General features: G+C 39.8%; 1 protein-coding gene across 1 annotated transcript in view; it reads right to left on the bottom strand.

Moving 5' to 3' along the window:
- Window positions 1–18,569, bottom strand: part of WWOX (WW domain containing oxidoreductase) — a 907,032-nt gene that overhangs the window by 638,796 nt on the left and 249,667 nt on the right. Inside the window, exon 7 of the mRNA XM_090260500.1 lies at window positions 2,962–3,147. Within this exon, the coding sequence (XP_090116626.1) occupies window positions 2,962–3,147 (186 nt within the window). The remainder of the gene's footprint in view (window positions 1–2,961; window positions 3,148–18,569) is intronic.

The following is an 18,569-nucleotide window of genomic DNA, read 5'->3' as shown; positions in this document are numbered from 1 at the left end:
AATTTATCATTAGGTTCAGATCCTCTGTTTTCTTCATTAGAGAGAAGGAAGAATGTGGCACTTTGCATGTGGCACTTTCTAATGTTTAGAATGAGTCCCCTGCTTTGGTTTTTAAGGACAATGCAGAAGTAACTCGTGACTAGGGAACACAATGAGTTGATTAAATTCCTAAAAAGAGAGAAGTCATTCATTCATAGCCCCCAATCTAGAAATCTAGGAACAAGGCAAACACAGAGACACACACACACACAGCATGATGAGAGATTACATGAAACTAAGTTGAAGAAAGGTTTCAAGGAAGCATAGCTGCTAAATATCAGGCCCGCCCTCTGCACACAGCACTCCCCCATACATGGCCCCCTGATCTTCTGGGCAGCAAACCCATTTTTAAGGTCTGATTAGCTTGTATTGACAATCCTGCAGGAAGCAGGAAGGGTGAGCAAGCCTTCTGATTCCTCTGAGCCAGGGCAAGCTTCCTGAAAAAACGAGGAAAACGACCTGACTCACCCCTCAGCTCAAGAGGCAATAAAACAGCTCTTCAAAGGCTGCCTACTCTATTTTCAAGTTGAAAAACTGACAAAGCCAAACAATCGTGTCTTAATAGAATGATCCTCCTACCAGTACACTAACATGTCAACATTTGCTCTCTGGACATTAACATCGGTTGTTTGAGGGGACCTCTAGCTTACATTTCTATACATACTGCTCCTTTTTTTTTTTTTTAACTGAGGATTTTTAAATTAGCAAGCTAAAGTAATTAGGCTGGATTCTGTGTAGACAAAAGCGAGTACGTTCAAAGAATAAGACTGAATTGGCATCAGAAGCTGTGTGTGTGTGTGTGTGTGTGTGTGTGTGTGTGTGCAGCAACTTGGCACCCAACACGGCTGTGGCTATGAAGAGTTGTTCCACCAGCACTCTGCTCTTTTCCTTCTATTTTAATTGTTATCTGAACATTTTTCACAGCCAGGGAAGTCAAGTCCTCATTTTAATATGATGCATTTTAGGTATGCAGAAACGCAATTCACTTGCTCAGACTCCAGATAAGTAACTCAAACGCAGTGAAGACACAGGGGGGCTAATAAATATTTTGCCTTGGGGCAGTCTGGTATAATATTTTCCGCAAACATAGGACTTTATCTTTCCCCTAACAGGGGGTCTTGACTCCAAGGAAGAAATTCCGCCAAGGTTTATGGAGGTAATTAGATATCAACACTTCCGTTTTACACCATGGTTTAGGGCTGTGGGTGCTTGCGCGGTAAGCAAACACTTTCCCAGGGCTGCGCACTCAGTATTCACACTGCTTCTCCAGTTCTGTTGCAGGGGGGGGGCAGGAGGGGCAATGTAATAAACAAACCCTCTCGGGGGAATTGACGTTCTGTAATAACACCCTTTCATATGTGCAAAAGATCATCAGCAAGAAGAAAACCAGCACCGGCCCCATGACAGGAGTGAGCCTCATAACACATTTCAGGGAGGCCTTGTCTGTAAACTCAGATGGATCTAATTCAGGAGACCGAGGCCCTTCCTTCCAATTCCTCTTCTAAATGAAACGAAGACTCAGATCTCCAAGGTAGGAACGAACGGCACTGCGGCTCAGGAGAGGACAAAGACGTCGCACGGAATACCACTTGAGACACAGATTTACAAAGGGAAGAGAGCAGCTGACAACTCCACATAATCCCCCATTAAATACCAGCTCATTTAAACATGTCCCGTGGTGCCCTCCGCATCTGGCAAACGGTTGGGCTGGCAGATTTATTTCTGGGGCTCGCTCTCCTGCGCTCGCCCCCACAGTAGCCTCCACAACCAGGCCACTCCACTTTGTTTCCCAAACCCGGTGTGATCTGCAAAGATAAGGGTGTCCAGATTTTGTTACCACCTAATTACTAGATGCTTCATGTCTTTTAGCACGGGGGAGGATTATTACCGGCATTTTCCTTTCATTTCAGCCATCATAAATTTAAAATGGTAAAAGTAAATCTATCTGCAGTATGTCACTTATACCCTAAGCCCCTGTGTTTGGGAGTGATAAAGGCTTCAGACTAACCCTTGGCTGGTCTCTCTCTTCCAAGTCCCAGGGGTTACATTTTATGGAAGCACGATTTAAAAAATAAGCTTCATTCCGGGTCACTAAAACATTTCAGGACTTACGATGGAGAAGAAGGGGGTGGGGGGAAGGGGCACTTGCACATTATTTTTTTCCAGCTACTTTGCTAAAAGTGAAAGCTTCCAACCACACCAGGAAAATCTCCCTATCATGTCTTAAATCTAGCCTCACCCAGCAAGTCTTTTATCTTCCCCACGTACTTCTCTTTAGACAAATAGTTGTTTATCCAACTCTAGAAACAAATATGCCAAAAATGCGATGAAATTTTCAAATGTCTTTTTAGTCAATTGAATATTCTCCTAATGGTAATAGAAAAGAAGTGCCATCTGATGTTTTAATTGAAATTTTAACCAAAAGAGGCATGGCCAGATTTCTAATATGTTCTAACTACAGTATTTCCCTTCCTACAATTACATAGCTAATGTCTGCATTGAATTCCCTAATTTCTCATTATAAAACAATTGGATTTCATCTCGCAGTCTTTAATTGCGTTGTTTCTCCTGCTAGAATAACTGCACATTCTTCTTGGTGCGATGTTGAAGTTGTTGAATGACAAATCAATAAAGGTCAGGCATTCAGATTTAATCAATTATTATTCCATCTCAAAGCAAAATCAATGAGGGGCTTGAAGTAGAGTTGTAAAAACAATCTGCATAGCTGTAGACAAAACTCACAAATAACATCCCAGAATCACAAAAATAAAAAAAAAAGTTAGGTAAGCTGGGTCAAGTGCACCCACACTTTTTAGAGTAGGACTGATGCAAATTATTTTCAGAAAGAGCCTTGGGAGAGTATCAGCTGGTGCAAGGAAGGCAGGAAGGGACAAGAGCACGGAACATGGAAGTATAACCCACCTATGGGACTCCGAGGAGACCACGACGACTCGGGCGGGAGCAGAGCGACACAAGACGTCCTGAAGCAGCTGGACGAGGTAGAAGTGCCCCAGGTGATTCACCTGGAAGGTGGTCTCCAGGCCATCTTTGGTGAGGCTCCAGGGTAGGGCAAAAGCCGCTGCATTGCACACGAGCACATGCAGAGACCTGAAAAATGAAACAGACAATGTCGTGTGGACATAAACACTCTACCATCAAGGATAACCCGTGCTCCCTCAGGAAGAAACAGTTCTTCATGATCTTCAGGGTGTCAGTCACTTGGAATGGGATACCCCAGAAAGCCGCATCTTAAACCGTTCTTCTGGGAAGGGCTTGGGCTTTCAGCTGGCAAGTGTGCAGGTTGCTGGGGAAACGGGGCTCCTGGGATGCAGGACTTTCAGCATTAAACCAGGACCAAACTGGCAAACTGGGATGGGAGGGGTCCTTGGCTGGAGCCTAGGTCCTACTACGTAACTGAATCTATGCTTCTTAATTCTTCCAATTCTCAGTTTCTTCAAAATAGCCCTTAATGTAAATATAAGAAATAAAGGAAAAAATATGTTGCAAAAACAGCATTTAGTAGGTGCTAAATAAACATATCAAGGTAGAAATGCTCTGTCTAAAGCAACAGGCAAATATTGTTTGAATATATTCTTTCTAAAAGCCAGGTTAAATATACATTTTAGAAATGAGCTTTGGGGGTAGGTAAGTGTAGGCCTCTTATGATATTTTCTCTTGTATGTAATTTATTTTATAATAAAATATTTAAAAACATTAAGTAAGACCTTTCTGTGACTCAAAACCCTAAATCCTCATATAGAAACTGTACTTGGGGGAATCATCCTAAGATACTAATAAGGATTTTATGAAGAAATATATATCCAGTGTTTGTAATTGCAACATAAAAACAACGAATTAGAGTTAAACTAATTATACAATTGGGAAATCTTGAAATGAATTTAAATATATGTATATTCAAGAATACTATGCAGCCATTAAAGTGATAACAAATAAATGAATCTATTGACCCTGTAAAACATTCATGTTAAAAAACAAAACATGTACTATTAACAGTATGGTCACACACACAGTTAAAGGCTATTCAAAAGGGTTAACAATGGTTGTCTCTAGGGGTGGGTGGAATCCGAAGTGTCTTAAATTGTTTTCTTTCTGAGTTCATTGCATCTTTAAAATAAGGAAAAATGAAATCAGATAAATGCTTGATAGAAAAAAAGGGTTTAGGCATTAAGCTAACAAATAAATCAGGAGAAAAAGAAACAGGGTGGGGGTTTTTAGGAGCCCTGGATTGGAAGTTCAAAGATCAGCATTTTGTCCCAGTTTCAGACCACAGAGGTCTCTGCAGTTTCTAAATCCTGCCTGTCAAACAGACGGCCAGAAACTGGCGGCCCTATTTCCTCATACAGCTCAGATTCCATGCCAGCGGCTTGTAGGTGACATTTCCTATATGATATAGGAAGTAAAATGATTTCCTATAACTGTGCTTTTAAAGATTCAATGCTCTTTTCATAGAAACTTTCCACAGAACGATTACGTTTTGTAACAATCTGATTTTGTTCCATTCTCATAAAAGAGGCTGTAGCCAAAGAGTTGTGAGTTATTAAAGAACAAACATTGGTATGCGATGAAGGGAAGCATAAAGGAAAATCCTTCTAAAAACTGAAATAATCTGTTATCTGAAGAAAGTAAAAAGGAAGGATGACAAATATGTGCAATGTTATAAAGGACCCATCTTTTTACTGTATAAAGAATGTTTACATATCAGTGAGAAAAATTTCTGAGTCCTACAGAAATATGGACCATGACATTTTTAAAATTTATAAACCTAGATTACAAAATAACCACTACAAGATTTAACATGTTGAACTCTACCAGTAGCAAAATTTTAAATATTTTCTACCCATTAAATTAACATATTTGTTTATATTATTCTTATATCTTCTTTCTTGTATAAAGCTAATGAGTAGTATATTCCTGTATCCTGTACATTAAGTTGAAAATATACATTATGAGAATTAGAGAAATTCACATTAGTTCATCCAGTAATCCTGTTTCCAAGCAGTGGGGTGCATGGGGGGCAGTGCTGAGGCAGCAGTTCACATCTCGAGGGAAAAATATTTTATCATTGATAATGTTTAGAACTGCTACTGCATGATAGTGATAATAATAAAATGCACATCAACCTTTAGTCAGTTTTATTATTGGTTTTGAATTCTCTACAAACAACGCTCCCCCATTTTGCCTACACATGGGGCAGGCCATTCCCACAGTCCCTTCTAACCCCATTGATGCCACTGCTTCTGTAGGAGGCTCAAGGACGGACCCAAAAAAGATAGGTCCACGAGGAACCTGTGAGTGTGGCCTTCTTTGGAAAAAGGGTCTTGGCAAATGTAATTAAATTCAGATATTGAAATGAGATCATCCTGGATGAAGGTGGAACTAAGCAATGACAAATGTCCTTACAAAAGACAAGGGCAGAAGACACCCAGAGAGGGAGGTGTGAAGGCCAAGGCAGAGATCGGAGGGTTGCATCTAAAAGCCAAGGAACGCCCAGCATCGCCCACCTGCACCAGGAGCTAGCAGAAAGGCCCTGACAGGACTCTCCCTCGGAGCCTCTGGTAGGAACCAACCCTGCCGACACCTTCATTTTGGACTTCTGGCCTCCAGAACTGTGCTGAGCTAAATTTCTGTTGTTTTAAATAACCAAATTTGTGGTAATTTGTTACAGCTGCTCTAGGAAACTAAGGCAAGTTTCCAAGATTCTTTCTTAGGGAAATACTAAAAATGTATATAAAACCTTCCTCATAAGGATGAATAATAATTATAAGCGAGCTAGAACTACAAAACTGTGTATGAACTCGCAGCAACTTAAAATTCAACAACAGAATCATGATGAGCAAAGCCTCAGTGTCCTGTAAGGTACCTGCCGCATTAAATCATGATTACTTCTCCTGTCTCTAGACCCTTCCCTTTTATCCACAAGAGAAAATAAAAGTCTTCAAAGTTGTTTTTTCAGCTCTTCCTTGTCTATAAGACAGGCCTGGGCATTTGGAATTTTGACATCAGAACCTCTTGATAACAACACTTTTATCCTTGCCTGCACATTTTGTCAAAAAAATGCAAACTGTACCAAAGAAACTTGCTGACCAAAGACCTCAGCCTGGAGGCATGAACCCATGGAGAGCCTGGGTAACCCTCTCCTGTTTCACCAAACTTTAATACCTTTCATTAATGTTAACTGCACAACACCAGAAGCACACTCTGTACCCTGCACCTAAAACTTGTCACCCCCATTAAATAAAGACAGGTTTATGAAATATGAAACTATAAAGTGCTAGACTTTTTTTTAAATCCTAAAGACACTTAATTGGCTTGTACAAAAGAAAAAGAATTCCTTTAGCCTCGCTTTAATGAGGTTTTTATTATTCAAATGGCACATTTTGCTCATTTTTTACTCAAAGCCATTCCAACTCAAAAGGCTCTGAGATGATGAATATTTACAAAATATCAAAAGGAAAGTTCACAATGTAAAGACAGAATGGAAACAAAATAGTATCATTCGGATTCCGAGGTTGATGTTATTAGTCAGCACTTTCAGGGGTGGGTTTTTTTTCCTCCTTTGGTGCATTCTGGTCTGCGAGCGGTGAGTGAGGACAGGAAAGGCTGTCTTCCATGTAAAGAACTGGAGATTCCAATGGCTCCTACCACTCTGTCGAATGGACACAGCACCTTCTCTGAGCTGCTGGGGATGACGTCTGGAAAGTAGCAATCCTGTCCTCTAGCGCCAAAACATCCCATTGGGCCAGAGAAACACCACTCGAGAGTAAGGATGGTGAGATTCCAATGGTTTACCAATGGGAAGTGCTGCTTGTCATCAATGGGAGGGACAATTGGGCAAGCCTTCTAGCCAGAGCAGCCTTAAGTGACACTTCACACTGGAAAGAGCACTGAATGGTGATATAGATAGAAGAGTGTACTAGTCCAAAGGCTGTCACTTACTGGCTATTAGACAGCTGGTCTCTAAGTTTTCCTCCCATTCTCCCTCCTTTTTTTCTTTAATTCAGGTATATCTGACACGTAATATACTACGAGTTTTTGATGTAGAACCTCTCAAGAGTGCCATCCATTGACTATCCCCTCTCATTTCGGGCCTTTTCAATCTCTCCCTCTCCACTGGCTCATTCTTGCTGTCTATCAGGCTAATCAGATTTTTCTGACCATCATTTGAGAGAAAATAAGGAAAGAAAGTGGAGGAAGAGAAAGAGAAAGAAAGACTGGAGAGAGAGGCTAGAAAAGAAAGAAAGATGTCTACCTGGCATTGGGGCATCTGCCAAGTCATGCCCCACATCCAAGTGCTCTCTAAAGACAGAGAACAAATTCTACGGTATAATTCCTTCTCCAGAGCTCCCTATGGGGTCAGGCTGAAACTAGTTTCCAGCTGAACATAACCTGTTTCTCTCCCTCTTCTTTTAAGGGCACTCCCCCAATAAGTCAATTGAGCAAACAACCCCACCCCAGGCTCGATCTCCAGGGAACCCAAGCTAAGGCCATTGCTGTTGCTCCATGCTTCTCATTCTGATGTCCTTAGATTTGGTCACTGCAATAGCCCACAGTTGGCCTTGCCAACTCTGCTTTCTCCATGACTTAACTCATCAAGAACACTGGGGCCAAGTTAAAAACATTCTAAGGGTATAACAGAAACACAAAGGCATTTTTAAAATGTACAAAAATAAATTACAAATAACCAGTACAAGATTTATGTTAAACACCACTTCTATTAAAAATTAAAATAAGATGATTTTGACCTATCACATTAGCAGACTTATTTATAATATTATTATATTTTTGCTATGTTATATAACACTGATTAGGATATATACTCCTACACCCTGAATATGTGTTGTTTTAAGCCAAAACATTTGTGGTAATTTATAACAACAGAAAGAGAAAACTAAGAGAGTGAGGTAATAAATGTTTGTTGTTTTAAGTCACTAAGTTCTAAGTTCGGGGATAATTTAACAGCAGCAGATAACTAATATATGCATCATGCTATGTGAAAGAAGCCAATTCAAAAAACCTACATACAGAATACTTCCATTTATATAACATTCTGGAAAAGGTAAAACTCTAGGGACGGAGAAAAAAAAAAATCAATGGTTGCCAGGGGCTGGGTGTAAGAGGCAGGAATTACTACAAGAGGCACAGGGGAAATTTGGGGGTGGGGGGAGGTGATGGGAATGTTCTATATCTTGACGGTGGTGACTCCACAACTGTGTTTGTCACAACTCACAGAATTGTAATAATAAAAGCAGTAAGTTTTTCTACATTTCAAATGCACCTTAATTTTGAAAATGGAGAAAAACAATAGTGCTCTGTGTGTCTGCAGTGGAACTGATGGCATCCCCAGAATGAGCCATTTGTGTATCTGCATATCAACTGCACCCAGTGGGACTACAGCAACCTGGCCGCGCTCACCTCCCCACCTCTGGAGCAACTTGCAGAGCAAGCACCTTGCACCTGACACGTGAATAATGCAAAGCTGCTGAATTTAACGAAACTCAAGTAAAATGTGCAGGGACTATTTACCATGTGCCTTGCTCTGAGTTCCAGAACACTTGAGAAGAGAAGAAAATTTTAGAAATCTGTTTTCAGAGAAAACAGGAAAACTTAACATTGCAGAGATTAGAGACCATTTGGCTATGTCTACAGGACTCACTCTGACTGTCCCCCTGTCATCTCAAGAGCTAGCTTAAATCCCACATCGCCTGTGGAATTTCCCCTGGACCATGCCAACCAAAAGAATGGCTCCTTATCTGAATTTGTAAAACATTTAGTATCTGCATAATTCCTTAGGCAACTGCAGAAGCTAGTCTTGAAGGACATGCCCTGAATGTTCTGACCTATCACAAAAATCCTTTCTTATGTAATTTTATGACCAACTGATAAGTGTTCTAACAGAAGAGGTTACAGTCCTACAGGCTTGTCATCATATAAAACTGACCATGAGACTTTGGTCACAGAGAATGTTCAATACATGACTGTTTATTTGATCATATTGGCCTAGGAAATATGAACTGAGAAAGGTTTATAATTTTTCCTTGCTTGGTGCATTCATTTAATTTTAGTTGGAGAAAATACTGTTGATAGGCCTTGGTACATCAATAGTCTATTTCAATCATCATAGCAATCCATAAGGTAGACAGTATCATCACCATTTTATAGATGAGATAATTAAGCTTCAAAAAGGTTTCTAGCCAGTAACTGAAGGAGCTAAAATTCAACTCCAAGAATATTTGCCACTGAAATCTTTTCTTAGCCCTGAAAAGACACAGGGCTTAAAACAAGACAATAGGAATGCATACTATTGCAGGCCAAGGGGTTGAACCCAGACAGTGACCTATCTGAATGGTGTCCCCTAGAGATGTTCAGGGTACACCCTGTAGAGCTGTGAGCAGCAGTGCTAGAATGTGACTAAGAAATCAGAATGGGATAAAGTGCTTGAACTTCAGACTCTTTTCCATAGTGATGATAGGAATGGAGGTTTCTGGACAGTATAGAAATTCAAGATACTTCTATCACATTTCTTTCTGATGCTTGCCCAAACACTGACACAATGCATTCTTGTCTTCCTTTAGTTTTCCACTCAGATGGATCTAACAGGATTCCTCACTCTGTCCCAGCTCTTCACGTCACAACGGTCTCCATCTCCTGAGGGTTACTCAGAAGACATTCCCTTTCTCAAAGAATCCTTGCGTGTCATTTGGAAAATAAATGACATATCCCTCTTCTGAAGTTCCTAAACACTTTCCCTAGACCTTTTACAAGGCTGATGATAGTGTGATTGACAGAAAGACAGGCACAACCGAAGATCCTTTGACTTATTACCAATAGACAGTTGTGTGGGCAGGATACCCAGCTGTTTCCCAAGTTCCTTGACTTTCTAGTCCCTACCAATGCAACAAGCTAGTAGTGATACCAACCCAATGGGTGGGGGCGGGGGATGCCAGGATCCTATTAGTTTCTTCCACACATGTCCATTGCCATTCTTAACCCTGTCAACTATTCTGAATGCTCACCAGTACTGGCGATGACCCAACAGCAGCATGCCCAGGTGTTTACTGAGCATCAGTTCTGCAGTGTAGCACCTCTCAGAAGGCTTGGCCTTCAGTTCTGCCTGGGGTGTGTCCATCCCTACATTAGTTAACACTTTCCATCATGTGCTACATCTCTGCCACTCACAATAACCAATGCCCACGAGCAGAAAGGTCTTTGTTTGCTCAAAGTCCTGCATGTAGTAAGAAGTCTTCTGTACACACATGAAGGGACACATCTGAATCAATGCTATTTTCCCAATGACATTTGGTCTACAGGCCACTACATAGCCATATTGAACAATATATTATTCTCTGAAAAACAAACTGACATAAGGAAGAGGGGAAAAGTTGATTTGGTTCTAGTTTATCAATCAAGACAGTTATTTACGCTTTGGAGATAAGATCAGCTCATTATGACTCCAGGAACCTAAGCATCAGATAAATAATTTCAAACCTGGAAACTTACAAATATACTTTAAAAGAATCTGTGAGGAGCAGTAGCAACCATGAAAGCATCGAGTTTCAGTGAAGATTTGCAAAACAAATTGTAACATACCCTTCCCCCCAGAAAAGGCAGACTTTCACCGGTTAAACAAACACCCCGAGGAACATTAATACAATTGTGGCTCTTGGGAATTCCATTTCAGACACAGCAAAAGAATGAGCTAAGTGGAATGTTATATAAAGGGAAATACTTTTCAATTTCTCCCTGAAACAGAATGTCACACCATCTGGAGCACTTCTTAAGTGAGCAGCAAGAATTCATACTATTTGGAAATACTCTGAAATTCAATAGAAAGGGCCTAAGGACCAAAAATCCCCAAAGCAACTGTTTCTCAGTTTTACCTGGTGTTCAGCTGTCTTTTGCTCCCAGAAAAAAGGAAGGAGAGAAATATTATAGAATTCCAGGGTGGATTCTGGTTAAATAACTTGGGTAGGTTTATTTTGAACTCATCAATAGCAGGATAAAACGTAACACAACATTCTCTTCTGCAATGATCTCCAACCCAGTGAAGCAATCCACCCAAACCAAGACCATAATGCCCAAAATGTGGATGCATGCTCTAGGATAACTCAAGATGATTTTAAATGGTATATAGGCAAGCTTTTTAAAAAATGCTAATTTGCTGTAATGTACTAGAAAAAATATGTAATGAGCCTCTCAAACTCACAATGTTAATAATGACAAAAGGGAATGACAGGTGTGAGAAGTAGAGAAAATGTTAAGTGCCCCACCCTGGCCATGACAGAAATGGTACCTTAAACAGAGCTGCTTCTTTTTCTCAGCTGCCTATTTCCTAGGGCTTGAGCTACACTTTGAAACATGATAGCCATCAATTACTCAGAGATATAAAATATGTATATAATTTTCACCCACATTTATAAAATACTTGTATGTTGTTTCCTATGCCATTACTCAATATCTCTGGGAGATAAGATCCTGAATAAATATGCAAGGAAACAAAGCAGATAACACAAGAGAAATATGAACACATAAACCAGCACCGGCTTAGGTGGTCAGGACCATCCAGCTGTGTTTCTAAATTTTAAAGGATCCACATATTTTGAGAATGTAAGGGACACCATCAAGTACTAAAATAGTAATTAGCCCAGTGTATTCTGCTGTCAAGATAACCTGGCCACACTTTTTTTTTTTTTTTTTTAAAGCTGGAATAGAGAAAATAATCCAAACCCATCAGCAGGAAGGGAGCAGAGCACGGGCTGTATCCCCTGGGACCACCAAGAATTTTTCATTTCATGCACCATTTACAACTTCTCATAGTGAATTCCAGAACATCAGTACATATGCTTAACAGAAAATGGAAACACTCTTGTTTTTGTTATTTCCTTAAATTTTTGCCTCATGTCCATTATCTTGATTATACTTCCCTATTTCATCACATGCAGTCCCAGCAGCAAAATCTCAACCTCATTGATTCTGAATGGGGGCAAACGTAAAACAGAAATACACCCACATCATATTCTCCCAAGAGGGGCTTTCTAGGAAAAATGTATCAGTTTGATAATTATGCCATCAACAGCACTTAATTCAACTGGTATGACAGCTCAAATGCAGGTCTGATTCTTCAGTGTTACAATTCCAGTTATTCCCATTTTTTCTCCTGCCCTTTGCATTTGGGACTTCATTGCCTTCTGTTCTGGGAATATTTAATAAAGTGGACAACCAATGAAAAGTACAATAAATGTGGGAGGGTGGTGAGAGTAAGAATAAATAACTGTCACTATGCTTATCCCCTAGTCACCTCACTTGAACAGAGCTCCCATAGATTGAGAGAATGCAAATTAACCAAAGTTTCTCTTAGCAAATTTCCATTTATTCACCTGACAAATGGATCATGGTCAAATCCTAAGAAAATTCACTTAAGATATGAAAAAAAGTCGAGGGAGGCCAAATTGGAGTTTAGTAAACTCCACAGGGAAACTTGGAGAATGTGAATGTGATTCATATAAATAAAAGAATGGAAGAGGCTGGCAGATGGGTATGGTTGTGGCTGGCATGATTGATAGGAGAGAGAATTTGTGTTTTGTTATGACCCTCAGTTTTCTCACACACAAAATACAGTAAGTCATAACAATGGACTAGAAACCTCTGTAGAATAGTCTCCCCTGACCTCCCAAACCTAGCACTGTGCCTGACATACAATGGAAGTTGTTAAATTATTGAATCCCGATTAAAGGGACTTCCGGACAAGATGGGGGCATAGGTAGACATGCTGTGTCTCCCTCCACAACTGAGAGGAAATACAGCTATCTCAAAAATAGAAACAACCAGAAGTTACAGAAAATCTAGCTGCATGGAAGTCCAAGAAAGAAAGCTACAGAGAAGAAATACTCACCCAGACAGGTAGGAAGGGTGGAGACGGGCGGGAGAGGAAGCAGTGTGGTGGTAGTGGTGGCAGCAACGGCAGCAGGGACAGGCCAGTGGAAAATGCAGTAACACATTAAAATAAGTAGGGATGGACTCCTGAGGAGCCTCTCAGCACCAGCCCAGACCACACAGCTCATGGTTCCAGTGCCGGGGAAAATAAAGCCACATTGCTTGTGACTGTGAAAACCAGTGGGGGTTGGGGCAAAGAAAGAAATTGCCAGTCTCCAAGCAGAATCCACTTGTTTAAACGGCCGCCATGGTCCTAGAACGTCCGCAGACCCACCCACTGGGAACGACAGCCAGGGCAACAGCTAGAGAGGCACCAGTCCCATACGGAAGTGGGAGAAGTGCCTGGAAAAGGACCAAGTGCTAAGCAAGTGGCATTGTTCCTTCTCAGACCCCTCCCCAACATACAGTGCCACAATGTAGTGAAATGGGTCGCCCTGTACTGACGAATACCTAAGGTCCGCCCCTTACAACGTAACAGGTGCAACAGCTCTACCTAAGACACAGAGGCAAACACAAGAGCATGTCAAGATGAGGAGACAGAGAAGTATGGCCCAAAAGAGGGAATAGTTCAAAGTTCCAGTGGGAGAACTAAGTGATGAGAAGATAGCCAACCTAACAGACAAGGAGATAGCCAAGCTAACAGACACAGAGTTCAAAACACTGGTGATAAAGATGCTCACAGGCTTGACAGATATGCTTAAGTGTGGAAAATGCATAAGGGAAGAAGTGAAGGCTATGCTAAATGAAACAAAGGATAATCCACACAAAACCAATGGTGAAGGGAAGGAATCTGGGGTTCAAATAAATGATTTGGAACATAAGGAAGAAGAAAAGAGTTATCCAGTACAGAATGAGGAAACAAGAACTGAAAAAAAAAAATGAGGAGAGGCTTAGGAACCTCTGGAACAACTTTAAACGTGCCACATCCAAACCACAGGGGTGCCAGAAGGAGAAGAGGAAAAGCAAAAAATTGAAAGCTTATGTGAAAAAATAATGAAAGAAAACTCCCCAAATTTGGCAAAGGAAATAGACATACAAGTTCAGGAAGCACAGAGAGTCCCAAACAAGCTAGACCCAAAGAAGACCACACCAAGACACATCATAATTAAAGTGTGAAAGGGTAAAGATAAAGAAAGACTCTTAAAAGCAGCAGGAGAAAAGCAGAGATTTATCTATAAAGGGTTGCCTATAAGACTATCAGCTGATTTCTCAAAAGAAACTTTGCAGGCAAGAAGGGACTGGCAAGAAGTATTCAATGTGATGAAAAGCAAGGACCTACAGCCAAGATTACTATATTCAGCAAAGCTATCATTTAGAATGTAAGGGCAGGTAAAGTGCTTCCCAGACAAGGTAAAGCTAAAGGAGTTCATCATCACCAACCCATTATTACATGAAATGTTAAAGTGACTTATTTAAGAAAAAGAAGATCAAAACTAAGAAATTAAAATGACAACAAACTCACAACTATCAACAACAGAATCTAAAAAATAAAAACAAAAACAAACTAAGCAAGCAACCAGAATAGGAACAGAATCATAGGTATGGGGATCATTTGGAGGGTTATCAGCTGGGAGGGTTAAGGAGGAGAAATGGTACAGGGATTAAGAAGCATAACTGATAGGTACAAAATAGACAGGAGGAAGTTAAAAATAACATAGCAAAGGGTGAAGCCAAAGAACATATGCATGACCCATGGACATTTACTAAGGGGAATGGGATTGCTGGAGGGGAAGGGGGCACTGGGCAGAAGGGAAAATAAATTGGGACAACTGTATCAACAGAATCAGTAAAATATACTTTAAAAAATACAAAAAACAAAAGGCCATTAAAAAGCTTTAAAAAATAATTACTGAATTCCTGAAAATTAACTATCACTCATGAAAGGTCTCTATTTCTTTGTTCACAGCTATGAAGTTCACTGTCATTTCTTTTTTAAAGCATTGCATCATACGATCAGTACTTTTTAAAAGACTACAATGTCTCTGTGTCACTGTTGTCCACAGTACAGTTTTATGTGCCACTTGCCTAATTTTTGTCATATTGAAGGACAGCCTATATTTAATTTTTAAAAATGTACTGGGAACCACCTCATCTGTTTTTCTTAACCTCGTCCTTTGTACAAACATCCGCTAAATGGGGTAGCTGCTCTGGTTTGAAGCTTTAAAAATTAGTCTCTGTTACAATGAATAGAATATCTGCCTATGTACATCTTCAGCGTGAACAGTGATATGTGAACTTCGGGGAACTGTGCTCTGTGGCTCTCAGGGCTGGTACAGTTAGGCTGCCCGGCAGTGGGACTAATGAAATGAACAGTCTGTGTGGTCTTACAAAGCACATCCCTTATTAAGAAATTGAAGTTATCCAGGAAACTGGAGTGAAGGACGAGAGCTGGCAGTGTATTAGTTGGCTGTGCTTAATAAGAACACGTTTACTTCTCTCTTTGACAAGGATTTCCTGGGGGAAGGTTCTGGTGTCCACACCGCAGTGTCCAGTACAGGGTCTTGAGCATAGGGTATTCCTGGCATTTGTTGATAGCACTTCTATTAAAATAACACCTGGATATCCTCTCTAAGTAAAAGGCATTCTGGAAAGCATTTGACTCAGTTGGTAAGTGGGGGAAATAAAAGCACTGAAGAAATGCTTAGTCTTTCCAGCAATGCATTAACAATTAGCATTCCTTCAAATTAAAAGTATATTTGGTGGACATAAAGCAATATCAAGCATTACAAGACATTATTTACAAACTTATGCGATACTACAGATGCATAAACCTGCTGAGAGAATCATGGAAACCTTCATTTTCTTATATATATTTGGAGAATAGTTATAAGTACAAGACGATGATTTCATTATTATTATTTTATGCAAAGAAAGTTTATTTCAAACATTCTTCACACAGTTACAATGAAGGGAAAGGGTGGCGGAGGTGAATTTACATGGACAATAGGAAAAAAATTAGTTAAGGAATGTGCTATGTGTATGGTCAAGTCACTCAAACAATAAACCATCTCATACATTTTGTAAATTTCCTTGCCTAGAGATATATGGAGCTGTAACAGAGTTCAGAGAGCCCCTGACAGCTGTGCTGCCATTCAGACCTGAAAGATTCCATGTTATGATAAAAACTAATGTACTCTGACACCCTCTGGGACTCCCAGGGCCCTGGGAATAGCTAATGAAGAAATACAACCTTGCCAGAGAACAGCATGCAGCTCTAGCGTTGAGGATTAATTCATATGTGGTAGCAGTATGGCCCCTCTGTCATCAGCCGTAAAGCAACCAGACCCCAGTGTCACAGAGAGCCAGCGCTGATAGGCTAGAATTATTTCCTGGGTCAAGGGAGGTCAAATAAACAAAGAACTTTACAAAATAATTGAGCCCAAGTTGGATTCTGTCTGTCACTCTGTGCTAATGCTCTCTTCTTAAACCAAATACGGGGTCACTCAGTAACTTGGTCTCTTGCTGGCTATGATCACAGACTTGAAAACATCTCTGCAGGACTCGTGCTTCCTCAGTGACGAGAGGACCACTGGGCATGTCCCAATGGGCACTCCTTCAAGAGGAGCTCAGAAAGGGTCTTTTTGAGATTGAGAGGAATGCTGATCCCCAAAAAGATGTTTCACTGTCCCCACCAACCAACCTTCCAACACCTTTCACCTCTAAGTATCATGATGTCTTCCAAGAGGGCAGAACAATAAAAATAATGTTCATAGAAGAATTTCTTGTAGTAATCAAAAACTGAAAAGAATCTATGAATAGATAAACACAACGTGGTCTATCTATATAATGGGATATTATTCAGCCTTAAAAAGCAATGAAGCACTGACACATGCTACAACATCAATAAACTCTCAAAATATTGTTAAGTTAAAGAAGCAAGACACAAAAGACATATTGTATGACTCCATTTATATGAAATGCCCAGAATAGGCCAATCAGTAAAGACAGGAAGTAGATCAGTGGTTGCCTAGGGCTGGAGTGGGCAGAGAGGAAGACAGGGAATGACTACTAATGGGTACAGGTATGGGGTTTCTTCTTGGAGTGACGCAAATGTTCTAGAATTATTGGTGATCGTTCTACAACTCTGTGAGTACACTAAAAACCACTGAATTACGCACTTTAAAGTGATGAATTTATAGTATATAAATTATGACTCAATTAAAAATATAATCCCTGGGCTCTGAGAAGCCTACCCTGAAACTGTCAGAATGAGTTAAGTGGCCCCAGCCGGGCTCTTCGCCCCTCACTAGGGCAGCTGTGGCCGACAGCTCTCTGGGACCAGTCCACCTTGCCTTACAATCCCACCATGGTCGAAAATGGAGACTCAGGCAAGATACAGTGAATTCAGGAAAAATAAGGTCGTTTTTTTTTTTTTTTTTTAGGCAATTGATAGTTTATACAAAGCTACATGGTTTTAATCTGCAACATTATTTCAGCCTATTATTAGAATTCTACCATGTCAAGTTGAATTTATTTCTCAACACCTAAATTTTAGACATTTTTTAAAAAGTAGGTTGAAAAAAAAAAGATTAGGTTGAACTTTTTTAATGCATTTAAAAAATATTTTCTGAAACCTTATGATATTTTTTTGCTAAATTATCATCTCCACTAAATGATTATGAAAAACTAGGGGGAAATATATAATTAGAAAAAAGTTTTCAAAAATATTTGACATATATATATATTTATCCTCATCTGAGGACAGGCTTATTGATTTTTTAGTGAGGGGGAAGAAAGGGGAGAAAAAGGGAGAGAAACAGCGATCAGTTGTCTCTTACATGTACCCTGACCCAGTACTAAACCCACAACCTAGGCTTGTGACCTGACTAGGAATCAAACCTGTGACCTTTTGGTTTAAGGGACGATGCCCCAACCAGCTGAACCACACCAGCCAGGACTGAAATATGTATTTTAAATATAACAAATTTAATGTCTTTCCTATAGAATGCCTATCATTCTGCTGGAAGTAATAAAACTGGAAATGATATTCTGAAATATGAATAGTAGTGTTAATTGAGGGACAGTGTGTACATGGATAAAAATTTATAGTATCTTGGATATGTTTTAAAATAATTTGAATTGAATAATTTGATTTGAATAATCTGATTGAATAAGATTGACCTTATGCTGATAATTATGGAAGTTAGGTGAAGGGGATACTTTTCTTTCTTGTGTGTATTTGAAAATCTCTGCAATGGAAAATTAAAAAAAAAAAAAAAAAAAAAAAACTAATGAAGGGCCAGAAAAATGGGTAATTTTCATTTTCATATTTACACTTTCTCATATATTTTTCAAATGTTCTAATGGGCATGTACCATTTTTGTGGTCACAGAACTTACGTAAAATAACATTATTTATATATAGTACCAAAATAAGTACCAAAAGAGCACCAAAATAAATAAGTTTAACATTTGCCTGAAATCATAATAGCACTTAAACCTTCGAAAACAAAAGAGAATTAGGGCAAATGTGATCATATCAAAAACCACCCCAAGAAGACACACACAATATAAAAGGCAGGGTGAGAAGCTACAACTGGCTGACTGCCCACGCAGGTGCTAAATAGCAACCCTCCCTTC

This window comes from Furipterus horrens, unplaced genomic scaffold (assembly GCF_987537825.1).
Source record: "Furipterus horrens unplaced genomic scaffold, mFurHor1.1.pri manual_scaffold_13, whole genome shotgun sequence".
NCBI lineage: Eukaryota > Metazoa > Chordata > Mammalia > Chiroptera > Furipteridae > Furipterus > Furipterus horrens.
Note: the sequence above shows the minus strand (reverse complement) of the source record. Positions and strands in the feature narration are given on the sequence as shown.